We start from the raw sequence: 27,652 nt of genomic DNA, 5'->3' as shown, positions 1-27,652 counted from the left end.
TAAGAATAGAAGAGCGAAAGGCAGGGAGGGTATATGAATGAAAGGGTGGATGGAAGGATGGATAGCGAGGATGGATGGATGAAGAGAAAAGATGGATGGTAGAATGAGTGAAAGGATGGATGAATGAGTGGATAGATGAGTGGATGGATGGAGTGAAATTATGGATGGATGAGCGAAAGGATTCATATAATGATGGATTAGTAAAACATTGGATGAGTGAAAGGCAGGGTAAATGGATGTCTGGATGAAAGGATGGATGGGTGAAAGGGTGAATTGATGGATGGATGAGTGAGAAAGGATGGATGGCTGAGTGAAAGGGTAAATAGAGGGATGTATGGACGGACTGGATGAAGGGTAGATTGATGGGTGTAAGGATGGATGGCTGAATGAAAGGCTGGATAGATGGATGAGCCTAAGGGAGAATGGTGGGATGGAGTGAAAGAATAGATAGATGGAGCAAAAGGGTGGATGGGTGAGAGAAGGATGAATGGATGGATGAACGGGAGATGGATAAGTGTAAGGATGGATAAGTGGGTGGATGGATTGCTTTGATGGATAGGTGTCCCTGGACCAGTGGCAGCTCTCCTTTATGGACTCCACAGCACAGCTACACTACACCCTTCTTGTTTTGTGGTCCATTTTTTATTGTATCAAGAGTTTATTCACTCTTGATATAATAAAAATAAAATGCAGACCTCTTCGGGTCCAGCAATAACCTGAGGCAGCTAGTGACACTGTTTGACTGATGACACAGGTGCATGAAGGTGCTTGCGCCAGCCATCAGAGATACTGGTCAGATCTGGTGAAATCGCAGCATTGTGAGCATGTCTGTGTGAATGTGTGTGAGTTAAAGTGAGAGACAATCAGTGAAGGGATGAGTCAGATTGAGTAAGAATGAGTGACTTTAAGGCCGAGTGAGAATGAATGTGAGTGAGTGAGGGAGAATGACAGTGAGTGTAACCGAGTGTTACTGTGTGTGAGACTGAGTCACAGTAAGCCTGAGTAATTCAGACTAAGTGAGAATGAGTGGGAATGGGTGAGACAGAGTGGGCCCGAGTAGAATGACTGAGACTACATGAATTAGTAAGACTAAGTGAGTCAGAGTGAGACAGTATATTTAGTGCAAAAAGGTGTGAGAGAACCCTTTAAGAAGCTCTTTGGAATTTGAGTCAAATATTACACCCCACCACTTTTAAAGGTCACTATCCGCCACTGAGTTTTCTACTTTATAACAAACTTATTGGTCCTAAACAAACCTCAATGCTGACAATTTATCATTCTGAAATGGCCTTAATAGAAGAAATCAACAGAAAGGGCATGTTCCCAGGACAAAGGCATGGTTTACATTCATGCATTCAGTGCTCTTTATAGGCACCATTTCATTTCAATAGCTGAATTGCTCCTGAAGCGGCATTTCGCAAGCCCCCCTCCAGTGCTGCAAGTTTTCCCTCCTACCTCCGTATGGCTACCGTTTTTGCAGTTCGGGAAAGGGTTGACATGGTGAGGGTTTTTGAACGGGGCAAAAGTGGTAGGGAACCAAAATGCAGGACTATGGGCACCCTGTGGTGCATACGTTCGGTTAGAAGGGGACAAGAGGTCACAATTAAAAGAAAAACCTTAAAAACACAGGACGTTTGGTATATATATGTATATGTATATATATATATATATATATATATATACCAGCTCTCATGCACTCAGTCACTCGTCCGTCAATGCTCTCATTCACTTCCGATCCTACGCACAAACTGACCGATCAGTGGAAAGCACATTGGAAAACGGATATGTTGGCTTTATCGATACGTGTTTGAGGAAACCATTACGGGTCACGACTTTATTCAATGCCTAATAACCCCTTCTACTCACATGTCTAACTCCTTATGAAATAGAGTTTAAGTGAAAGTCCTCTTTCACTGTCTATGTCGCCGCTTTCCCTTCCCCCAAGGTTACTAGCTTGATATCACAACATCGTCACAGATGACGTTGCTTCTGTCGGTATGGCAACGACGTGACGTAGATTGAGTGACAGCTTTGGAACCGGTGTCTCCCCAGTTGGGTCAGTCAGTCTGCGCTCGGAGGCGGCTGATACGCGTTCCCTCCTCTTTCTCACGCTATGGCCGCGGCGTTGGGTGCACGGACGCGGCTCCAGCTAGGTGCGCGCTCTCTCAGCGACTTCATCGAGCTCGCCACGTTTCGACGGCTCCGCGGTGGCGGCTGCCAGACCCGAGCGCAGCAACCAATCAGGTGAGCTGACCGGGGAGAGGCGCGAGTAGCAGTGCGCATGTGCGCTCGAACCGGCATTCTGTGGGTTGGCGCAGTTCAGGAAGGGCGTTTGATATGTAAATGCCTGTCTTACCTTTTTCAGTTCAAGTGGAAAATTCTCAGATTTCACCAGAATGACCTGCATTGTGCACACCCAGGCGAATGCCTACACATAGCGTTAACAAAGTGACCCAAAAGAGACTTTCCCAGGTTATCGGTTTTGACATTGGCACGAGACACCACCGAAAACCCGTGCTCCTTGGTGTGCAATTCGGCCCAATTTAAGAAGTTGAGGATGTTAAATCTAGTCAAGAAAAGTGAACACCACATAACCCTGTATATTGATGTGTTTACAGGGAGTGACCCAGAGAATATACGTTTCTATGGGAAAGTTAAACAGATCTGAAGGTTCTATAGATAAGTTATCTGTATATCTGGTTTCTACACGCCATAAAACACAGAACTTACCTTTATACACAAAAAATGATTCCCCAGTGTGTCTGCACATACTTCTACAAAAGCAAGAACCATTTCTCCAGAAAATGATTTTGACATATGGACAATTATTGCACAACATGACCCAAATAGGCTTTTTTTGCACAAAATAACTCCTGTACACGAGTTATTTTTACACAAGTATCACCCAGATACATTTATCATCCCCACATTAAAATAAAAGTAATGGACTAATTTAGAAAAAGTATCCATTAACACGAACTGTCTAGCATAAAACCTAGTAAAGGACGTTTTTATCTGATGTGGTCCAAACACAGCTTTTCTATTCAAGCATACCGACTTAAGAAATGGGCAGTTTCAATATGCGACTTTATTACTTTCTTCTCTGTTAAACTCCAAATTGATCTGTCTTCTCACTTTCCCCCTTCAACATCTCAATTTCATCAGCAGTGGTTCCACCCTCACCTCCATAATTGCCCCATTTCATCGGTAAAAAGAAAACGTTGGTAATCCTCAGCTGCTTCCCACTCCTTGTTCTTCATTCGTTGATGCCCCTTCTTTAACTTCTTAAAATGCATGTCGTCTAATCAAGTACCTCAACTTTGTCAGTGCAGTCAGTTTCGTAATTTGTGCTCCATTGAGTACCATTCAACAGACATCCCACTTAAACACTTTGCCATTGATCAAAACATACGTGTGACTACTACATCTACCTTAGCCATGGTTGGAGCTGTTCTACTTTAAAAATTCATCTCACTTTGTTGCCTGGCGATAGAGCTCTAAGTCTACTTCATTATCTGTAAGTGTTTCCAGGACCCTGCCCTAGGCCTCCTCACATTATCTGCATGCAACCTCTTTGCCCTGTCTTCTAGGTTTTTGAAGTTTCGTCAACAAATTGATAGTAACAAAAAAAAAAAAACAAGCATTTTCACTGCAACGGGTCTCGCATTTGTTCGAGTTTGAGCTATTAGCGTTGTAAAGCAAAAAAAAAACGCAGTGCGATCGCGCTATGTAAAATGCAGCGCAATCGTGCTGCGTGGAAAATAAAGAGATAAAGTAGTCCAGACTGAAAACATCGAGCCTCGTATGTTTTTGGTACTTTACCGGTGCTGTGTAATTGGGTTAAACACCAGAAAAGGCATGGCATATGCAAGCCTTTCACAAATGAAAGCAAGCGGGTTTTAAAAGGCAAGCCCATGAACCAATGTAAGTGACTGACGTGGCATGGGCGTGGTTTGAAGCCCAAAGAGAGATTACAGAGTGGACGAAGCGCTTTGCGCTCGCCCATAACAAAGTTGTATGATGGACTGCCTCTCTGACATCTGATACTGAATGGTTGTATGTTGCTTTTATTTGAACTTTGTCAATGTTGTGGCTTTTATTTTGCCTTGCTCATCGATTCGAAAACCATAATATATCCTTTTTATTTTCCTTCATTACTCTAGTCTCCCCTCTGTATTGCCAATATAGTTGAGTTTCAGTTCTGCTGTGAAATTGGCCGCCTTCTGTTGTAACCCCGACTACTGTTTCTGATTAAGACCCTCTGACCGCCACCCTCTTTTCCAAGACTCTTGCAGTGACACATTGTCGGATCCCCAATAAGATGGACCTAAACTAAATCCGTGCCCCCCCATCCAAAAAAAACCTCTTGACTATGCCAACCTCTGGAAGCACCCTTACACTGCGTCACCCCTGTGCTTTTCAACTTTTCAAATGTCTTTTGCTGAACTCGACCTGTGGACATATCAGGATGCTTATCTTTTGACATAGCCTTGTAAAGTAGGAAGCTTCAAGCAATGCAGACTGTCTTTTCAGCTGATGCTGACCAGTCCCTCAGAAATGGTTGGGGAAAAGGTACCAATTCAGTCTGTTGGTGAAAATATGTACTTCTGTTCCATCCTCTGCAAAAAGGGGTGTGATGGGCCTATATTTATTCTTGATAATAGTAGTATACAGTATAGGCCTTTACATAAATGTACATGATTTGTGTTGCTATACTTGTGAATGTCCCTTTGTTACACAACGTTGTTTTGTTGAATAATACAGTGAATGCTGTTTTATTTGTGTATATGTTGCTGCATGCTCTTTCGCTTCCACACGTGTTGGTTAGGCTGAATGGACAAAAACTTTCAGCTTCTACACCACTCATTGTTGATCACAGCTTGAATATACAAATTATTACTGCATGTTTGCAGGAAATCGGTTTCTGCACGATTAGGTTTCAAATGCAACATACACTAATGATTCTAATTCTTAGAATGAAAGCACTGTGTGCCTCAAAGGTGGCTAATTGAAAATATGCCTCAGTTGAGGGTCCTTGCCCCTACAACGGCATACACCTGCAGTGGGGGCAAATGGTTTATAAACTCCCCTCAGTTACAGTGTTGGGGGAGTGACTCCAAGTGCTGCCCAAAGGGACATTACCTTGATGACCATCAGGTCTGGAGCAGGTATGGGCAGTGTTTCTGCATGGGCCAGCAACCAGGCAGCAAAGAATCACACGTTCCAAATGGCAGATGAAGAGAATAGACTTACTTGTTAGTATTGTGTTAAAGTTTGAGGTACATATTTTCCCAGGCAATTAATATACCCTCTTGCTTAGATTTCCCCTATTATGGTAATAATATATATGCATATATCTATTTGGTAAGCGCATAGTGGGCACTATTTAATTATTAAGTGTGTTGTGTAAAATGATTTAGGGCGATCCATGATATGGCTCCTTATTTATTCTCAGCAAAAAATGTTCTGGCAGGTCTGTCAGATTCATAACATCTTCCAAATTTTAATGAGTATAGCTCAAAGGGAATAGCCATCTGCTAAGGAAACCTAGTGAGTCGGAGCCCTAAAACAGCATGTTCATGACAGCAGTAGAACTTAAAATATGTTTTTGAGATCCACAAGTAGAAAGAGTTGTTCACAGTACACTCGATTTCATTCTACTCTTCAGATCCAACAATCTTGCTTTTTCCACCTATTGACCCTCCTGGCTTGCCGTGGCATCTCAGTCTATTCCCCTTTTATAATAAACCCAAGGACAGCCACCATTTGTAAATATTCCTTACACGTCTTCAAGATTATGAACTTTTGCCCTTGAGGGACTCTTCAACTCAAGCTTCTTGTTATTCTAAATGTGCTACCAGTCTAAGCATCCTCAAAACGAGCGCCTAAAGCCAAAGCCTTGAATATGGAGTCTCCTCCTCTTCCTAAATACAAACTGATTCTTGCACAGAGTTTATCGTGAACCTTCTCGGTCTGCTGAGGGATATTTCTGTTGAAATAACCTTATAATGTCTCATGCTGTACCCAATCTTCCAACCGCTGGCTCTCTTTACAACCTGCCTCTCTGTTAAATGCTGTTTGTTCTAACATCTATGCCTTTCTGGTCAAGATGCTTCGTTAATAAATAAAGAGCACGACCTTGTTCTTGCTCACATTTTGTACTGCGCATTGTTCTTCTTGCTCTCCCTTCAGCCGGTCTCTGTATGTGAACATGTTGAGGCTCTGTGATCAAGCCTCGCTATACATCACAAGTGGATGAACCCTAATAGACTCTGCTGTTCAGTACCACTGATCCATGACTTTGCCGCATTGTTCTGCAGCTATCACGCCAAGACCACTCCAGTGTTTCTAAATCGCGATTCTCTCTTTTTTTTTTTTTTTAGTAGCTGCCTATTGCTATGGGCTTTATCCTGTGGATCAGCGGCATTACCTAAGCATGATTTGAGGATCACTAGTCAGTGCACGGATTTCTTTGGCACCCATCTTGTCACCTTTTGTTTTGAATCTAGTAACTTTGCTAGGATGCGCCCCCTCCCTTGCCGTAGCTTCAATTGCATGACAGTGAACTTGTTTACACGTATTTAGGCTGCATCCAGTTCACAGACTTCGGTGAGTACGTGTAGATCACAACTCTTGTTCCATCTTTGATGCCCAGTAAATTTTGCTAGAAAATATTGGCATTGTCACATAGGGCACGTTCAGTTCTACCTTGTTGACTTAACACCAGAAAGGAAATAATGTAGCTCTGGTGGTTCTTTGCAGTTTTATGCTGCAAGAGGATGAAGGGCTGGGTTGGCAGGGGCTGAGGGGACCGTCCGCCTTGCCAGTTAACAGCTCTGCCCACACCCTGCCGGCCAGCTGACAGTTGTCCGAAGGGGGGGGGGGGGGGGTGCTCGTACTCCATTCCCTGCCTGCTGGCACAGTCACGGTACAGCTTTCACTCTATTCAGCTGACTGCGATTTGCTTAATTGGAGGTATGGCTGTACATATCCTGTGAGAGTGGTGGATGAGTGACTGCCTTCCTGCCACATCCCTGCTATCCCATTGACAGTCTTACCTGCTACCTTTCTTGTCCCGGGTCTATGTAGTAAAGTGCAGAGAACAGTACTGGTAAGTTAAATACGTGCTGCCGATGGTATAATGCCAAATACTATACATTTTGAATACGTGACACGGGTGTCCTAGAATGGTCATGCCATGTGTAGAGCTGTATGGATGTACAATTGTCCAAAGTTCATGCACTGTGTATTTTATGGTGACGTCCATGGACTTTTGTTTTGCTGCACTCTGCTGTTTCTTGTAGGTACTTTCCTTCGGCTTTATTGTGAAGACTTACTTTTCTTTATAGAATGTACAGAAGTAGTAGCGCAGTGTCTCTGTAGGCGAGACAGTATCTCTACTTCCAAGTTACAATACTGTGAAATTCTATCCCTAGTGAGCTTGTGGTTTGATCTGTGTCGATTAGTTTTTATTTTTAGACTTTTGCCACTCTGTATTTGGTGCTTTTTACCCAGTGACTGCCAGATTAGGCTTTAAGTGGGGATTGATATAGGAGTGTCCGGGGGTCGGGTCGGGAGATGAGGATACGGATGAAGTTCTTAAGTTCTCCCCAACCCTTTTATTCTGCCTCTACCTGTACCTACTGACCACCAGTTGGTCTGGGGTAGCAGGCTGGGCACAGTGTACTGTCTGGGGAAATGGAAGTGGAACGGTTAAAACGTGTGAGGAAAGAGTGTGGTAGCAACGAGAGAAGAACTGGAGCACATGGACAGTTGGAATCTTGTTTTTGGCTGTGTGATATTTTAGAGTTACAGTCTATTCACTTTTATTGACCTGCATTTGATGGAGAGGATTTCCCATATTTTCAATTGTGTCAATATTGTTTTACAAAAATAATCAAAATAAATGCATTGATTTAATTCATCTAGTTTCCTAGCCGCCTCACCCTGTCGTTCCTCTTGTGGCACATGGTCAATTGGATTCTGCATCCTGTCATTCTCAATGTGTTGAACTTCTTTTCATGATTTGTGATTTTCATAGTTTCTCTGAGGGGCACGTCAAGTTGACTGGACTGTGAATATCAGCTAACTCACTGCGATCATCTCGAGCTCAGTCACCTTTCCTCTTCTTAGCCAGCAGGTGCCAATGAGGATTTCTGTGTCCTTCTTTTTTTTTAACAGTGAAATCCCGGAGAGTAAATGGCGATTGCATCATAAATATGTATGAATATGTGTACACTTAATAGTTGCAGAATTCCATTCCCCCTCGGGATTAACAAAGGGGCAGGGGGCTGTTGCTCAGTTTCAACTTGGGAGAATGCTTCTTGAGTCCACTGCTTTGTTTGAAGTGGCAGTCCTGGTATCCTCACACAGTAAGAATGTCTGCAGGGCTGTGGGCGCTGAGAATGTCCTCGCATGGCCCTCTGGAGTTTCCTGTTGGCACTTGCCTGACTTGCTGTGTACTGTGCTGTCAGCGCCCTGTGTTTAGGCTGCTGTTTGTATTTCAAGCTAGACTTTGAAAAGGCCTTTGGTAACTAGCAACAAGGCAAGAGGAGATCAAATCGTTGCACAGGGCACGCAAAGGACATATAGAAGGCCATTTCTGCAGCAGACTGGCAGATGTGCTGATCTGCTAAATATAGGGGAATTCTGTCAGGGTCGGCAATCTTTCAGGTGTCAGTTGTATTTTTAGAGATGTTTTTTTTTTCTTCTTAGTTTGAGGGGTTGAATTTTATCAGTGATGGTAGTTTGGTAGGTGTTAAGTATACCATTCAGAACTAGAAGTCTGCTAGGTGTCTGAGATTGCTACCTGATGGCAATCTTAAAATGTACTTCAGATTTAGCTGTCTGTAAAATGGTATGGGTTCTTGCTAAGTAGTAGAAGAGTTGGTCTGGGTGGTGGTCTGCTTTGTATTGTGGTTCTCTATAAAGTGGCCATCTGCCTCCTTTCTTCAGAGGTTTTTCTCCGCTTAGGTGTTCAGGGTTTTTCTGAATGGGTGGGGGACTAGTCCGAGTTGGCTTTCTGGTAGTTTTAGGCTCCGTCATGTTTTACTTTTCAGAGTTTTATTGGATTTTTCAAGCAAAATGGCTAATTACACAACCGGGATAAGTGCTTTCAACCATTTTATAATTTTGCAAATGGATAGGGTCTCATGATGACAACAGAAAATTATGGCAATGTGAAAAACAGATACATTATTAAAAATGTCAACTCATTCTCCGTTCTCCCATTGCAAAAACGCACTTCTCCCGCCTCCCAAAGCTTTCCAGACTGTTGTGAAATACCATACACAGGCGTTTACCACATGCATCACTGCATCTACAGTGAGCTTCTTAGACCCCAAAGCATCCTCTATTAGGCTCACCGTTCTGGAACATTTAGAGTGGGTGATTTAACTAATTTCTTTTAAATGTATTTTATCATTGTCACGCAAGATGAAAGATACGTAAGGGGATCCTTTGACTGAGTGGGTCAACTTTTAAATGCCCTTTATCTCCCAAGTCCTCCAATAACAGTAATTCTAGGTTGATACCGCTACCACACCCTGCCTGGTCTGTTGCATTAATTTGGACACCAAATATCACATATGTCACCAACCAGTCTGGCCATGAAAGTATGCAACAGGTATCTTCTCGAGCAAGGGCTGCCCCTAGAATACAAATAATAAGACCTTTGGAACTCTGAAACATACCATTTGGGTTCGTTCTGAGATGTCAATCTGTTGGCCCTTGTGGTTCGTGAGATGTGGGATCTGCTGTTTGTTGAGGTCCCTGTATTTTATTTTTAGTCGTGTTTCCAAGCCAAACATTTAGTGAAGGCACACCAGGGTACTTCAAAATTAACATAAACAGTGGGAGAAGAACAAGATGGAATTAAATATTTGACAGGCAGTGGAGTGATATCTTTAGACGTGGCAGTCTAACCAGTTTAATGTTTCTCTCAAATGTTTCATTCTGCTAGGTGTTGTGTTTCGTCCAAGGTGATGCTATGCTGTGTGTTCCTTCCATGGTGGAGATGTGCTAGCTGTATTGTGTTCCCAGTATCAGTAGCAATATGTTAGATGTGTGCTCATTTTGAGGTGGTATTCTGCTGGATATGGTGGGTTACCTTTCCAAGTGGCTAGTTGGCAGGTGTGCAGGAGTTCTTTTTAGTGTTTTTAACCTGAAGGTTCTCTGGGTTACTGAGAGGTGGTGTCTACTTAGTGGTTTCGTTTCGGAAGTAGCAGTCAACATGGTATTTTAGTTTCTTGAAGTAAGTGTCAGGTGTGAAGATTTTGCTGTACTACTGTTAGTTTAATAGACATGAAAGGAATTCTTTGAGCGGTTTCTCTGCTAGGTGTTTAGGTTCCTATTGATAGGCAGTCTGTTGGGTGTAGGCGATAACGTCTGATGACACAATTGGTTAGCTGCCAGAAGGTTGCTTCCATGACCGGAATATACTGGTAGCTGTAAGGATGCCTGACAGTAATCCTAGCATGGATTTATTTATACGTATAGGTGGACAACATACTCCTCTCACTCTTTTAGTTAGGCCTAGTCTTGCATACATCTTTTGAACAGGATTATATGGGAGCATGTTCGGTTGATATGTTTCAGCTTCCTTGTTTTCTTGCCTGTTTTACAGTGGTCTTTCATATATTTTACAATTGATTTAAAATTCGACGAGTAATTGATTAATGTTGTTCATTTTGAAAATTGTTATAGTCTGTGCATGAAGTATCGTATTCTGTTGATCGTCGACTGCGGTCTACAATGGAGTAGATGCATTAGTATGTCTGAACGAGACTAATACTGCTTTGCTAGAGAAACAAACCCACATTGTCATAATAAAAGCAAGACTTTGTCGGTATGAGGTTCTTAGTTTGCACGCAAGTCATTGACGTGTTGGTATATAAAATTAGATGATTACACTACCAAAGGCATGAACATCCACCCCTGCCTGCATGTACTCGGTTAATGCAACTAAATATAGTGCTCTCTAGGAAGGACAGCTGACCAAGGGCTAATTACACCAACTTGGTTTGTAAAAGGTCAATACTAGTCCAGTTTCAATATGTGGACGTCGTGTGGAAAACACCTGTACTCCGATGGTGTCCGAGGCACGCACATTTATTGTATAATCTAAAATACTTTATTGACTGAAAAGGGATTTTCGTATGGGTATTTGTGAGTCTTTATATTGTGTTTTACCTAATTCATTAGACTGTGTAAATGACATTAATTGTAAACCCAATATATCACAGCCCCTTATCCAATGCTTCCTATACATTGACATGCATCCCTCATTCATACAGTGCTCGTTGTTAAATAATTAATTGTTTTAGTAAAAGATGCAACTTCGTGCTGTTAATCACAGCAACCATATCTATACATTGTAAATGTAAAATTAACACACGTAAATTGGCAGTTTTTTTTTTTTGTGTTGTAATTTTTTATTATTGTTATTTCGTGTCATTAGTCATGTACATAAAGCAAACAAAATCCTCTTTTTTTGGGAATATACAATCTTTTCAGTCTACAGTCATTGTATACAGATATACCAAACGAAAAAGCAGTTTGAACCAGCATTAATATTCACATTTAGGAGCCAGTATTGTTAGCATAGTGGTCTCATATCAACAAACAGTCAAGGTGTATAGATCTGGAGAGTATTCAAACTTTGTCAATATACGATATAGCCATAGGTGTCGGGTATATCCATATCGTAGAGTTACTGTATTACAGTACCAGTATGTTAATAGGTGTATTTAGCAAATGTTTAATAATCTCTCCTTAACATGGTCTATATCTCTAACGGAGTTGGGTCATTGTGAGGTTATTTGTTTCTATCCCTAGTAGTAGCCCCCCTCTAATGAGTTCAGGGGGTCACAAGGAGGGCAGTTTCACGTAGGGGATTATAAAGATTCAGTGAGTAATGATGCGGGGGTAATAAATTCGGGCAGCTTCCGATTAAGGAATGTTGATCGGAGATAGGTGTGTTGTTCTATCCTAATGTGTAGGAAAGCAATTCACGGTATATGTTAGAGTGGTGATGAGATGATCTATTGCTAAGAAGGGGTATGTTCCCATGATTAGGGGGTGTTCAACTTAGTTGAATAACACTGGAGAGGATGATAATGAGGTTAATCCTGGGAAGGAAAGGATGGATGAGAGGGGCAATGAGGATAATAGCACCCATTATGATAATAGTAGTAATAATAAAAAGGATGACAATGATAATCGTGGTGATGACAGTGGTGGCTGTAGCGATGGTGAGCAAGGGTATAGAAGAAGAAGAAAAAAAAGGGGGAAGGGGTGGTTGAGGGGGGTAAGGGTGGCACCAATAGAATCAAGATTCTATTATAGGCGAGGTGATGTTGTTAAGCAGTAGGGAGGAAGGTGATGATGATAATTTACTGGAGGTGATGAAGAGGAGGTGGGGAAGCAAGGGAGCGTTGTGGTTGAAAAAATAAAGCATCTGTGCAGAATTGAGTTGAGCTGCGGGGGAGTAGTCGAAAAGGACGTCATTGATGAGACATCATTGTTGAGGTGGTTCTATCAAGGGAATGGAAGGGGGGATATAGTATAGCTGAGGGTAATATTACATGAATTAATTGGGAGATGGTAATCTTTTGTTTGCATAAATTAGGTGGTTGTGGTCCGTCGTAGGGTAGACTTATTTCGTCAAGTTGGGTAGGAAGGGTGACCATGTTTGTAAAAATACATCAGTTTTATCCTGCAGGTCGTATATGAGTAAATTGGCAGTTCTATCTGGTTCATTCACAAATAGCCCATTCTTTGGGGCATGTGTTGATGTGTAATCTTTCAATTGGAGGACTCGCGAAAATATTCGAGTTAATTGTGGTGTAGACTAGAGTTTTGTCAGATGATGCTTCATTATTTTCTGATTCACGGAACAGCCCCAGATCATTGGTTTGTGAATGTGTGCACTCTATAGGGCTGCTTCTTGCGGACCTAGTTAATAAACCAGTGGTCTCATGCCTCTGGTATTTCCACTGAATTGTCAGTGTCTGAATTTATCTTAATTGCAGTTTCAACTTTTTCAGTGACCACAGTAGCAGACTTCCGCAGTCAACCCAAGCGAGTCTGGCACTGAGAATGAACAGTGGGTCACATCTGCAGTCTGAGTGGTAGCAGACCGAAGGCCAAGGTCTTCCCTTAAAATTGATGGCCAGACACGCATGAATAAGCAGTATTTTAATCTGCACGTGCACTAAATTCAAACAAATTGAGAATGTAACAAAGTATAAGCATACAAATCAAGGTGAAACCTGTCGGAGCCTCATAAGTTCTATCCGTGCTAACCATTTTACCCACTAGAAGTAGTAAAGCGTGAAATTGAGGATGTAGGCACAGGCAAATGGGTGAGAAAAAGTCACCTACACTACAGCCATAACAGCGAAGAAGTCAGCCTAGACAAGTGAAGTGACTGCTTCCTCTAGCGCCCGGAGACCTGGCTATAATGCAGGGTGATGAGCATTTTAAGAAAATCTTTCCAAAGCAGTGTGTCCTTTAAACTTCGCAGCAGTCGTATCAGTTCAAAACTGATGAGACTTTTAGGGGTTGCACTGTAAGTATCCTGCTTCTCCGATGCCGAAACAGGCCTCTAAATGAGAACATGTTCTGTCGAGTAACATGAAGGGTACCACTCTCTGCGGCCTACTCGGAAACTGAGAAGGGCAAGGCCTTCTATAGTTTTTGAAAATCAGTATGACCGCACCTTGTGTTCAGATACCACGCTGACAGTGTAGAGCTCGCTTCAGAAGGGCCTGACATTGTGTCATAAAAGGATCTTTAAGAGCAGTGTAAAGTTAGGCCGAGGGGTGTGAGGTTAGGGACACTGGTAGATCCTTGTTGCTATACACTGGCACTGCTGCTAACAGCACTAAGTGATGATCTGTATTCTGATCTGTTCACGACCAGTCTACCTCTGTAAATCTGTCATGTCCACAACATGCTTGAAGAACTATTCTCTGAAAGTCTTATAGTCTGATGAGGCTATTGTCATTCTGGGCTCCTCACCAGAAATGCAGAGTTGTCGTAATCAGAAACATAGCAAGATTCAGAAGTGTTGAATTTTTATCATTTTCTCCTGGCTTTATGATGTAGGGCTAACCACTGTAAATTTGGATGTCTGTCGACCATATCACCAGTATTGTCATGCAACGCATGATTTCGAATTGGGCTGTCCACAATGGGTCCAAGAGGGCACGGTCTTTGTCCGCTCTATCCAAGTAAGATAAATTGACATAAGAATAAACTACACTACAGGAAACTAATTTAAGGTGTCAGTGGTTGGTCTGCAGTTGAGGCATGGATCCCCCACCCACTTCCACCCCCCTCCTGGACCTTTGCTAGACACTTTTAGTTGAGAAGATTGAAATATCTCGCTTTGTCAGCATGTACTTTCAGTCAGATATGACAATAATGTTTTTTTTATTGTAAAGGCTATTATGTGCCTTTAAAAAAAAAATAAAAAAAATGTATATGACACAAAGTACAGTTTTCCATACCGGTTTTGAAATCCATTTTCTGAGAAAGCAGTAGTGGCAGTCTAGATAACTTGAGAGGAGTAGCAGCATTTTCTGAGGCAATTGTGCTTGGTGGGAGGTGCAGTTTTTTCGTAAAGTAAAAGATGCCAGTATGTGAGAAGTCTATTTATATTATTATTTTGCCCCCCGCAAATCTACTATAGGGACCCAGATATGACCTAGACAGAGCATGTTGTGCAGTGAGTTATGGGCAAAAACGTTTTGTATGCTCAGTACATCCCCCAGAGGACACCTTAATAAAAATCGCATTTGTAAGAAACATGATCATATAACCATATAGTTAGCCACTGGAGGGCACAATAACATGAAAACAGAATAGCAGAAAGTGAGACACCGTAACCATATATGTAGCCCTTAAAGGGCATATTGCCTTACAAATTTGGAGGCCCAGCACACCTACTGCAATACTATTACAAAGAAGGCCCTCTAATTACAAACTACTCCCAGCTGTAAAGCAAAAGTTCCAGCCATGACAGAGCTTAAAAAGACAGTGAATAGTGGAAGGGGTTACTATTTTGCCGCCCCCACCCAGCCTAGTGTGGGGACCCAGAGATGACCTAGACAGAAAGAGAGTGTCATGCTGAATGTTTTGGTGGTGGTCCTATTGTCCTAGGGCCACACAGGCTGAGCTATGGGCAAACGGGTTTTGAAAAAGAAATGCCCTGCAAAGCATTATGGGGCGACTTTCCCCAAGTGCAGTTAATATTGTAGTAGCTTGACTGTAATGCTCAGAACAATCCTTAGAGGACACAATAATAAAAATAGCATTTGTAAGAAACCTGGGGCCAGATGTAGCAAACGTTTTTACCCATTTTGTGTCTATGGGAAAAAGTGTTCGTACATATGGCCCCTGGTCATGTAACCGTATAGTCAGTCCCTAGAGGGCCAAAACAGATTGTCAGAAAATAATGCAGTATAATTATATATGTAGTGCCTTACACATTTTGAGGCCTAGTAGGCCTACTGCAATACTGATACAAACAAGACCCTTAAAATACAAATTACTCCCAGGTATAAAACAAAAGTTCCAGCCACGAGAGAGCTTTCAAAGACATTGAATTGGGGGAGAGGTTACTATTTTGAGGTGTCCTCCTCCCCCCCCCAACCTGGTGAAGGGACCCAGAGATGACACAGAACGTGTCGTGCTGAACGTTTTGATGGTGGGCCTATTGTCTTAGGACCAACACAGGCTGAGTTATGAGCAAAAATGTTTTGAAAAAGAAATGCCTTCAAAGCATTATGAGGCGAGTTTCCCCAAGTGCAGTGAATTTTGTGGTATCTGCCCTCCTGCTTCCTGCTGTGCCGGGAGAGCCATGTTGAGGATTTCTGTGTTTTTTGCAGTAGTAACTACTCCAGTTTGTATATTTGCAGCTGCTAAATGTGTGGTAGTTATGTAAAATGCTCCTTAGAACGAATTTGCGCTATATGAAACTTTTTACTTATGTAAATCGCTTCTCCAATTGAGTTCGCACTCTATGAACCTTTAAAAAAAATGAAATAAATAGAAAAGAAACTGTGGCATGCCCAAAACAAGGAAGTGGGAGAAACAGCATATGGCCACGCAGCGCGAAGTGTCGAGGCAAAATAAAACAAACATTTGCAATGCAATAGGTCTCACATTTTCTTGAGTTAGAGCTATTGGCATTGTAAATTCAGAACTGGACCTTCCTTGCCACTTAAATTGGTCAACCCTGTCTCATAATTTTGTCTTCTGCCATGTTTTGGTGGTCACTGGCGGCAGCTGACATCAGAAACGTCTGAACAGAAATTGGAAAATAAGGCTGGAAAATTATTTACTTTTTATTTTAACAGAATGAAAAGTCTTGCAAGAGTTCTTGCCTCACATTTCAACAAAGCTCTAATGAAGATAACAATAGCAGAGCAGCCTAAGAAGATTTATGGCCCCAATAAGAGAGATGAGCAATGCCCTGTGTGCATGTCCTGGGTGCTAGCAGGGAGGGGCCCAGGAGAGAGACAGAGAATCTGCGAGGCTAAGCAAGTTTCTCATAATTGCTTCTAGGTTTAGCTACATTCTACCAAAAAGGACATGTTGTGGCTATTGTGAGCACTGACCTAAAATGTCAGGTATTTCTTTTGTAAAATGAGCTTATTTTAGGAGCCTCAGGTTAACAAGGATAGCACTGGAATAAAGCCAAAACAAATGTCCGTGACGTAGGAGGCGGTGGGAGGAACGGAATGGTGTAATAAAATGCAAGCAGCTAACAGCCTAAAACCCACAGTGAAAAGGGATCACCAGAGAAATAACAAAAATAGTCTGTCACAGCAACAGATAAAGAAACCAAAGTGGAATAATACCGTAGTTGGTCACTGCTCTGAAACAGAAAAAGGAGGGAGAAAAAGGCAGAACTGACTATAAGCAAGCCAGAATTTTTAAAGGACACTGCAACCAACAAATGGAATTGCTTTAAGCCATAAGCATTATCCACAAGGTCAAACACTTATGCTCAACCTAAGAATAGTGCGCTGTACTAAGGTATCTCGCCAACCCTTCAATAATTCATGTAACGAAACTGCCTCAAGGTGGGACAAACGTAAAGCATTTCCCTACAAAATCAGGGGAATTTTTAAAAGCAAGCCCAGGATCAAATGAAAGTCATGGGCGTGGTTAAAGCCCACAGAATAGATTACAAGCGGTTGTAAAGAGCATCGTTTGCACGCTGCTATGCTCATCCTAAATAGCAGGGGAGCCTGAACACAGCCATGCTAAAACTCATTTAATGCTTTTATTTTAGATGGTAAAATATTTTCTTGCCTTACCCAAGTTCTAAAATTGTGCAAAACTGGATAATGATTGGATTACACCAGGGAAAGCGACAGGGCTTGACAAGGTGCCTGGGGATTTTTTCAAAGCTGAAAGGGAGATCTGGTGCCCTTACTTTTACCTTCTCTTTAATAACATCTTGAACGGGGCGGCCATGCCACGGTCTTGTGCGGGGGCCGAAATCTATAAGAAGGGCCCTAGGTCAGCCCCATCAGACTATCATCCAATTAGCCTAATCCAGTGGTTCCCGACCTGTGGTCCGGGGACCCCTGGGGATCCGCGAAGCCTTCTAAGGGGGTCCGCGACTGCTAAGAAAATAAAAAAATATTAACAAATATTGACAAACTAGGTCCCCAGCTTCCAGTAATGACTCAGGCGGTGGTCCCTGGATTCCAATGATGATTCAATGGGGGTCCCTGGGTTCCATTAATGTTAAAGTGGGGGTCCACAGAAATCAAAAGGTTGGGAACCACTGGCCTAATCGACATCCCACAGAAGCTTTTCAGTTGTATCTTGCTGAGTAGACTCCAAAACTGGATTGAGGATGTAGGAGCACTGACCCCTCTTTAAGCAGGATTCAGAACTGGGACAAGCACTATTGATCAAATGCTCCAAATTCAACTTATCTGTTGAAAGTATGTTACGTTGGGGGGTGGGTGCCTCTGTTATTTTTGCTGACCTTAGGTCAGCCTTTGATTTAGTTCCCAGGGAGGAGTTATGGGGAGTTTAAGTGAATATGGGGGTCCTGAAATATTTGATTGACATATTTAGGAGGCTTCAAATAAGCAACTATGCGCAGATCAGATATGGCCCTGCTGGGGACCCCATTTCATTGTCCTTGGGAGTGAGGCAGGGGTGCGTTCTGGCCCCTACCCTGCTTTTGCTATATATTAATGACCTGGTAGCTACCCTAGAACTGTGTAACCATGATGCCCTGTGGTAGCTAATATGTATGCTATGCTGCACTCCTTTTTGCAGACGACACCTTGCTGGTCTCTAAATCACCAATGGGCATCCAAAACCTGTTGGACCAGTTCTGTGTTTTCCGCACACAGAAGGTGTTGGCGATCAACCCTAACAAAACCAAATACATGGTTTTAAACCCCTGCCAAATGGCAAGATCCAACCCAGTGCTTAATGGCTTTCACCTAGAGAGGATTCGGACCTTTTAAGTACCTGGGACTTACCCTTAATGAGCATTTTAGATGGACATCCCAGATCCAGAAGAGTAAACTCCGCCTGGAACACTGTTTTGGTGGCATTCTGAGAGCTCGGAAGGGATCCAGCTTCCGCCCCATAACGCATGCATTGCAAATCTATAATCTCCAGACTTTCGCAGGGGAGGCCTGTTTGGCGGGGAACTCTGGGGGCACAATACTTTTTCATGATTTAGAAGTGGTGGAAACTCGTTTTCTCCAATTCCTTAATAATCTTCCTATTAGTACCCCACTAGTGCCACTTAGATTAGATCTTGGCATTCTCTCTCTTACTTCCAGCGTTAGACCTAGACCATTATTATACTGGAGGAAGATTTTGTCCTCATATGAATTATTACCTTTTGGGCGGGATTGGATGAGATTTTAAAACTTCAAGGGGCCACCAAGATTCCATGGTTGCGGTTCATTAGGCACAGCCTTGAAGAAATTGGGTGCGGGGATCTGTGCGCACATCCGTGAATGTTATGTGGGGTCTCTAAGTCCATGCTCAAGGAGCTGTATTGGAGGCATGTAGATAGTAAATTGCACAGGTCTGAGGGGGTTGGTAGTTTATCTTTAAGCTTCCTGAAATATAAAGATACCTATCGTCTGGAAGAATATATGGATGCAATTGAGCCCCCCCCCGATCGCTAGATCTCTTTATTTTAAGTTCCATGTGGTAACCTTGTGACTCCGATCTTTTACTGTGAAGTGGCAACGCCCCACTGTTGATGTCAAACAAGATTCAACCTGTCCTTTCTGTCCTGTGGCCAGGGTAACAGTAGACCATGTCCTGTATTTTCTGTCTGCACTATAGTGCATACAGGAAGAAGTGGATTTTGCTGGTTTGCCAGAATTTGGGTATTATAAACTTGCTACTAGGTTATTCAAAGCAGATAGTGCCCAACCTATTGTATATGCTGTCTCCCTTTTTCTCATAAACAACGTGGAGGCATAGACATAAAGTGCTTGCCCAACCTACCCATAGTGTACAGGGAGTGCAGAATTATTAGGCAAATGAGTATTTTGACCACATCATCCTCTTTATGCATGTTGTCTTACTCCAAGCTGTATAGGCTCGAAAGCCTACTACCAATTAAGCATATTAGGTGATGTGCATCTCTGTAATGAGAAGGGGTGTGGTCTAATGACATCAACACCCTATATCAGGTGTGCATAATTATTAGGCAACTTCCTTTCCTTTGGCAAAATGGGTCAAAAGAAGGACTTGACGGGCTCAGAAAAGTCAAAAATAGTGAGATATCTTGCAGAGGGATGCAGCACTCTTAAAATTGCTAAGCTTCTGAAGCGTGATCATCGAACAATCAAGCGTTTCATTCAAAATAGTCAACAGGGTCGCAAGAAGCGTGTGGAAAAACCAAGGCGCAAAATAACTGCCCATGAACTGAGAAAAGTCAAGCGTGCAGCTGCCACGATGCCACTTGCCACCAGTTTGGCCATATTTCAGAGCTGCAACATCACTGGAGTGCCCAAAAGCACAAGGTGTGCAATACTCAGAGACATGGCCAAGGTAAGAAAGGCTGAAAGACGACCACCACTGAACAAGACACACAAGCTGAAACGTCAAGACTGGGCCAAGAAATATCTCAAGACTGATTTTTCTAAGGTTTTATGGACTGATGAAATGAGAGTGAGTCTTGATGGGCCAGATGGATGGGCCCGTGGCTGGATTGGTAAAGGGCAGAGAGCTCCAGTCCGACTCAGACGCCAGCAAGGTGGAGGTGGAGTACTGGTTTGGGCTGGTATCATCAAAGATGAGCTTGTGGGGCCTTTTCGGGTTGAGGATGGAGTCAAGCTCAACTCCCAGTCCTACTGCCAGTTCCTGGAAGACACCTTCTTCAAGCAGTGGTACAGGAAGAAGTCTGCATCCTTCAAGAAAAACATGTTTTTCATGCAGGACAATGCTCCATCACACGCGTCCAAGTACTCCACAGCGTGGCTGGCAAGAAAGGGTATGAAAGAAGGAAATCTAATGACATGGCCTCCTTGTTCACCTGATCTGAACCCCATTGAGAACCTGTGGTCCATCATCAAATGTGAGATTTACAAGGAGGGAAAACAGTACACCTCTCTGAACAGTGTCTGGGAGGCTGTGGTTGCTGCTGCACGCAATGTTGATGGTGAACAGATCAAAACACTGACAGAATCCATGGATGGCAGGCTTTTGAGTGTCCTTGCAAAGAAAGGTGGCTATATTGGTCACTGATTTGTTTTTGTTTTGTTTTTGAATGTCAGAAATGTATATTTGTGAATGTTGAGATGTTATATTGGTTTCACTGGTAATAATAAATAATTGAAATGGGTATATATTTTTTTTTGTTAAGTTGCCTAATAATTATGCACAGTAATAGTCACCTGCACACACAGATATCCCCCTAACATAGCTAAAACTAAAAACAAACTAAAAACTACTTCCAAAAATATTCAGCTTTGATATTAATGAGTTTTTTGGGTTCATTGAGAACATGGTTGTTGTTCAATAATAAAATTAATCCTCAAAAATACAACTTGCCTAATAATTCTGCACTCCCTGTATAGTCACCAAGGTTCATGGGAGTTGTTGTGTCCTGCTGTTTTTAAGTTCTTGTTAATTCTATGTTGTGTTTTAAGGGGGTTATTGGCTTATGCCACTGTATGGAATTATGTCTTGGAGGTCTTCTGTTTTATTCGTGTGATGCTGCTTCTATATGCTGCTAGACTAAATGCTTTTGTGCTATCTTAGTTACTTGTCTGTCATGTTTTATGGATTTTATCTTTTAATGATTTACTGTTTTTTATGGGCAAGCGCAAAGCGCTCCGTCCATAAAGTAATCTCTCTTTGGGCTTCAAACCACACCCAGGGCACGTCAGTCTCTTTCATTGGTTCCTGGGCTTGCTTTTTAAAATCTGCTTGCTTTCATTTGTGAAAGGCATGCATACGTCATGCCTTTTCTGGTGTTTAGACCGCCTACACAGCATCGGTAAACTACTAGAAACATACGAGGCTCGATGTTTTGAGCCTGGTTTCTGGACTACTTTATCTGTTAATTTTACCCGCAGCGCAATTGCGCTGGGGTTTACATAGCGTGATTGCGCTCCGTTTTTTCGTTTTCAATTTCAGTGCGATCGCGCTGCATTTTACATAGCGTGATCGCGTTGTGTTTTTTTTCTTTTAATTTGTGTGGCAAGAAAAGTTAGGAGTTTACAACACAGATAGCTCCAACTCGAGCAAATGCGAGCCCCGTTGCATTGTAAATGCTTGTTTTAAAAATGTTTTATTTACTTTTATGGCAATAGCCGAAATAAAGTATTGTATCCTTGATTTCTTGACAATGTTTTAGTGATTTCTATTACTCTTTTCAAGGTATACAACACTAAGATGAAAAGGTCGCCAGAACAGAAAAGGTCACTATTACTGCCGCTCCCCTCAGCACCACTCTCAGTTCAGGAGAATAAGTCAGTGACCGTTAACAGAGCTTCATTCAGAGTTCGTCCATAACAGCGGCGCTGCTGTGGGAGAGCAGTCTGAAGGCCCGTAGATGTATGGTCTCTCTTATCTAGGTTGAGGTATTCAAGGATGGGGTCCCATATTCTCGCCTATTTGCAGGTGCAACCTGGAGGTCATGTGCTATCTTTTCACATGCTGTAAGCAGCAAAATGTTTTGTAGCCACATCATGGTATTCGAAATAAGGCCTTTTCCCCCACAAGCAGGATGTGAGAGGTTCAGTTTCCTTGCCATTAATAATGGGAGTACATCTGCCCCTGGGGTAGGCACAGGAGGATTGATGCTGGGTCACTAGTTAGGACCAGCACTTCAATGTCTGCTACAGTAGCCAGGACTTCCTCCCAGTACCTCCTCCTTCAGGTTTGGGTGAGATTACATGGTGCGGAAGATGGTTCCTGTCCCTCCACATCCTCTCCAGTAGACCCTAGATTTGCTGTTGTCCATGATATGGATTTGCTCTGGTATGTAGTGCCATCTATATAATATCTTATAGAGTACCTCTCGGCCCTGAGCGTATTTGACAAAGTTTGTTGTGCATGTGAATGGCCCCCATTGCTTGTAATCCACTGCCACCCCCAGATATTCATTCCAACCCTTCCTGTGGGAGTTCTGTTTGAGTAGCCTGAAGGAGCAAGGGAGCATGTATTTGAGAGATCAAGTGTCATGAGGAGGTTAGGCCTTACAAAAGTGTCTCAAAATATGTGAGGGGTATTGTGGCTGCTGCCGGTGCAAGGTGTGAAATACCCAGTAAAATCATAAAGTGGTCCCCTACGGGAAAACCAAACCAATCACACCTCACTCATACAAACAATGAATCCCTCTATTGATCAGCTTAAAATCAAAGGAATCAAGGGTAAGTTTTTAATAAAATTCCAAGTAAAATCCCAAATCATACAAAGACAAGACAACCACATAAATACTAAAACATCAATAGCACAAAATAAACATCAAGTAAAATTCAATAAAAGGGAGACAACCACAAGACATGTACAATAGTCTATAAAACAGAACTGTCCCAATATTGATAGGAATAGGCTTATCGATAATTATCAACACTCTTTATTCGATAAGAGCCTCCTTCTGTGGGTCCAGTAAGGGTAATGCGTTGACGCGTTTCGATGGGCTTCCAAAGCTTTTTCACCACCTTCTTCAGGACTATATATTATGCTCCCCAAGATGGTTCGATAAAACCTACATATAACAACACAATAAACTAAATATATACTTTCGCATTTCATACCCCCAAATACACCATTCATTCCCCAAGACAGCTAATTCATTCGCCAGATTCCACCCAGATTCCTTTAATATTTATTATCACAAATAGAGATTTCATTGAACCCCTTCCATATCGGACCCTGAACATAATTACGCCGACATACATGTGTGTATATATACATGAATGTCAATGTATCATAATTCAAAATATATGTATATATCTCCACACTTACTACCCCCAGAATATACCCCCAATTTACATTAAAAACCTTTCTAAAAAAGATTTTTCCTTCATATGAAATTTTATTTTTTATAAAAAACTATCTATGGAGACAGTCCGCATCACTCACCTCCATAAAGGTCAATTCAAACCATCCACACTGATACATATAGATACTTTCCTTCACATCCACAGACTTTATGAAGTATATTTCTATATAAATAGAATAAAAGACCATAAATCCACTATTCATCACTAAACAAAGGCCCAAACAACATGTGGTGACCCACATAGTGGTGGAAATTCATCCATGCTGTCTTTCACCCATAGGTGCACACCAGGTTTAAAGAAGATGTTACACTAGATGTAAGAAAGAGATAAGGTTTATAAATATCCCTCATGCAATTCAATAGTGTTTTTAATATTATCACATATCCATGATATCTTTAGTTTCATGGCATGCACTGGTCATAGTCCTAAGACTTACCATGGACTCCAAATCTATAACTAGGTCAGAACTGAATATAAATCAACTGGTTCAAGCCTTACTTCTACAATGAGAATCAAACATTTAAAATTACAAAATTGCACAGTACTCTCAGTGTTTATAAAACTATAGATCAGAAATCGCCCTACTACTGCACTACATCACATTCTTATACCAAAAAACCTGTTTGCTTAATCCTCATGTATCGACTACTCGCATTTTATGTAGTCCTATAATGTAACTAAACATGCTAAGAAAGACCCAAAGGCCCCTTCTAATCTAGCAGGTTCCGTAACCTTACCTTTAAGACGGCGTTTTTATAATTTCTTCTTCTTTTCACTGCCGCTTAACGTTTATTTTATGAAGAAACCAGGCTGACCTAACGTCCGCCTATTTATAGCGAGTGCTCACTTCAGACGGAGTAGGACGGGAAGTGAAATCACTTCCTGTTCCATCAAATTCACTTCCCGCCCGCACCGCACGGAACGCTAGCCTCTCGAGTGTTACTGGAGGCACCACAACGGCACCATATTGGAAGACCGGATACTTCCAACAAGGCACCCGCCTCACTGGTCTATCCAAAGCGCCATCTTAGGGTACCTAATAATTACAACAAAGCGCTCGCCTCACTAATCTACTACATCCGTATGTAGAAGGGACCCACACCCCCTCCATTGTTTTATTTCTGCTGTAAATATATAAAAGAATGTATATACAAAATATAAAACCAATAATATAAATGTCACAATAGCACTATACTAATCAAAGAAGGAGGAGCAGCTCAATACCAAAATTATACAATTAATATATGATACAGAACAGGATAACTCACTGATCAGAATATAAAGGGCTAAAAACCTCCACCTCACTTGTTAAAACATATTTTCTGTGTCTACACATGAGCCTGTATATGCACCCTAATCTATATGTAGGCAGCCATCTCCTGAGTACTAAGAATAAGGGGTAAAGTATGCATGACCATCCAGATCTATCCAAGACAGCCTTACCGTAATCAGAATCATTCCTCTTTGCAGTTTAAACCAGATTCAATGGTATCTAACCTAGTGATATACCACCATTCGCGTTTTTTCCTAAGTAGCTCACAGTTTCCACCTCTCTTCTTCTGAAATATTTTCTCTATAATGAACCACTTAAATTCTGTTTCTGAATGTTCACTTCTCATCAAATGTTCCACCAAAGGTGCATTGACCTTTTTAGTTCGAATGGCGGATCTATGTGCACATAAGCGATTCACGCCTCGTCTCTCCCACATATCCTAATCCGCAGGGGCAAAGAATCAAATACACCACATTCTTACTTTGGCAGTTGTTAAGGGTTTTAGAGGTAATACTTACTCCCTTGTATTCAATGCCTTTTTTCTCTAAACATTGATCACAACAACTACAATTGTCACATTTGTAATTACTTCTAACTATATTATCAGTTAACCCCAACTGTCCAGTTTGCCGATCCTCTCTATATGTATGGACCAATCTATTTTTCAAATTCTGGTTACGTCTGAATGCAAAAAGGGGCTTTTCCACTGGTCATGTAATTAAGTTGAGGTGGCTTTCCCGCCCCAATAAAGAATTTGCAAATGTCAATCAGTTGCTCTGTTTCTGGCTTCTGCAGGAGTAGTGGGGTGGCCTTGAAGATGTACAGTATCTTGGGAGAGGTCGTCATTTTAAAATAGGCTATTCTCCTCACCCAAAGAATGGCACAAAGGCGCCATGATGAGGTGAGTGCTTTAAGTGATAGCGATATTTGTTTGATATTGGTTCCTGTGCAGGTGTAGAGATCTGGGGTCAGACTCACCCTCAGGTATGGAAGGGAGTCAGGCGTCCTTCAAATGGGGATCCCTCATTGAAGCTTGTGGAGGAACACACTCCCCCTGACACCACCATGCCCAGTGATTTCCCCAGATTAACCTTAAGACCTACCAGTGCCTTGTGTTCTGCCAGTAGTGGCAAAAGATTCTGTAGAGATTGGGCCGGGTCCATCAAAGAAAGGATGAAATCATCTATACAGACCGCTACCTTGAAGGTATACTGGAGAAAAGGCACTACCTAGATTTCCTCATGCTCTTGAATCCTCTGAAGAAGTGGCTCCAGACACAGGGTGAAGAGCAGAGTGGAAAGTGGACAACTCTGTCTGGTGCCCTTTTGATCCCGATCATCTGTGATTTGGTACCATTAACGCTAACTCTGGCCCAGGGGGATTCATAAAGCGCTTCAGTCCAAACCTGGTAACATACATCAAAGTCTGCACTGTCTAACGTAGCCCTCAGCATAGGCCAGTTGAAAGCTTTCTCAGCATCGAGAAAAAGCAGAACCTCTTCCCTATGGTGTTTCCAGACCCGATATGACATGTAGGGCACGTTTGGGGCTGTCAGTGGTAGATCTGGACAACACAAAGCCTGTCTGGTCTGCGTGGATCATATTGGGAAGGTAGATCTCTAGGCGGATCGCCAGGATTTTAGCCATGATTTTGGTGTATATGTTTAAAAGTGAGATTGTCCAGTACCTTTGGCATTGGGTTGGGTCTTTATTTGGTTTGGCAATCAGTCCTATCATGGCCTTCGCCATCATCTGGGGCACTCTGCGGGTCTGGGAAATTTGGTTGTAGATCTCATTAGCAGAGCTATCGGTGAGGCACAGTTCTTATGAGAAACAGCTGTTAAGGTCCTCGGGCCTGAGGCCCTTCCCAGTTTCAGTTGTTTTATAACCATCAACCTCTGGTTTTGAGATGGGCCATCTAAAGCCTCTGTCATCGCCAGAGAAGTGTAGTAGGGTGAGAGACTCTGTAGGCATGCTGGACCTCTGTGTCAGAGTAGTCTGCTTTATACAGTGCATTGTAGAATTCATTGAAGGCGTCCGCCTACTCCTCCTCTGAGCACAGGGTGCCAGCTGTATTCAGAACTTCACAGATACAGCATTGGTGCGCTGGGCACGCAATTTGTTCGCCAAGAGGTAAGCTGTCTTATTCCCCCCCCCCCCTCGTAGAATCCGGTACCTGATCAGGCTAAGATGTATTTGGCCTTGTCGTATTCCAGAGAGCGTATTTGGCCATTGAATGTGATAAGGTTCCGCCATAATTTCTTAGAGGGGTTGGATTTATGAAAGTGATCCACTCGGAGCAATTAATCTTTGAGTTGGAGGAGCCTGACCTCTCTCATCTGCTTAAGTCGGCTAGCTTCTTTGATGAGCACCCCTGTCACCACCTTTTTTGAGAGGGTCTCATAAAATTCAGGGGCTCTCCTCTCCTGTATTATTGAATTTGCGGTACTCTTGTACGGGGGATGTCACCTCATGCCTACCACCAGGTCCCTCAGGAGAGAGTTATTCAGTCTTCAGACACCCTGCTTATGCATCAGGTTGGTGCTAGGCCAGGACAGGAAACTCTGGATTGCACCATGGTCAAAGAGTGCCATTGGTTCCTGGTAAATGTAATTTACTTGGGACAGTAGCCACTGGTCAAACACTGGTCAAACAACAAATATTTAATTCTGGCATTGATGTTATAAGTTGCTGAGTAATGGGAATAATCTGTCAGTAGTAGCTGCTGGTATCTCCAGGCATCAGTCAGGCCCAGTTTGTGGAGGTTAGTTTTGCCTGCTGGCATAAGGCAGGCCTACCTCCCTCCTTCTGGTGTGACTTGTTAAGGTTAGTGTTCATGATGAAACTGGGGTCGA

The 27,652-nt window shown here is 42.4% G+C and overlaps 1 protein-coding gene across 3 annotated transcripts in view; it reads left to right on the top strand.

The window, feature by feature from the left end:
- Positions 1–27,652, top strand: part of COQ10A (coenzyme Q10A) — a 198,481-nt gene that overhangs the window by 83,598 nt on the left and 87,231 nt on the right. Inside the window, exon 1 of one of the 3 annotated variants that reach the window (XM_069230552.1) lies at positions 2,007–2,244. The exons of 1 other annotated variant lie outside the window; for it this stretch is intronic. In XM_069230552.1, coding sequence (XP_069086653.1) covers positions 2,114–2,244 — 131 coding nt within the window. In that variant the 5' untranslated portion in view covers positions 2,007–2,113. Of the gene's footprint in view, positions 1–2,006; positions 2,245–27,652 lie in introns of those variants that run through there. One more of the 3 variants, XM_069230553.1, reaches the window with a different exon arrangement.

The sequence above is a fragment of the Pleurodeles waltl genome, chromosome 4_2 (genome assembly GCF_031143425.1).
Source record: "Pleurodeles waltl isolate 20211129_DDA chromosome 4_2, aPleWal1.hap1.20221129, whole genome shotgun sequence".
Taxonomy (NCBI): Eukaryota; Metazoa; Chordata; class Amphibia; order Caudata; family Salamandridae; genus Pleurodeles; species Pleurodeles waltl.
The sequence above is the reverse complement of the archived record's forward strand: the minus strand, read 5'-3'. Positions and strand labels throughout refer to the sequence as shown.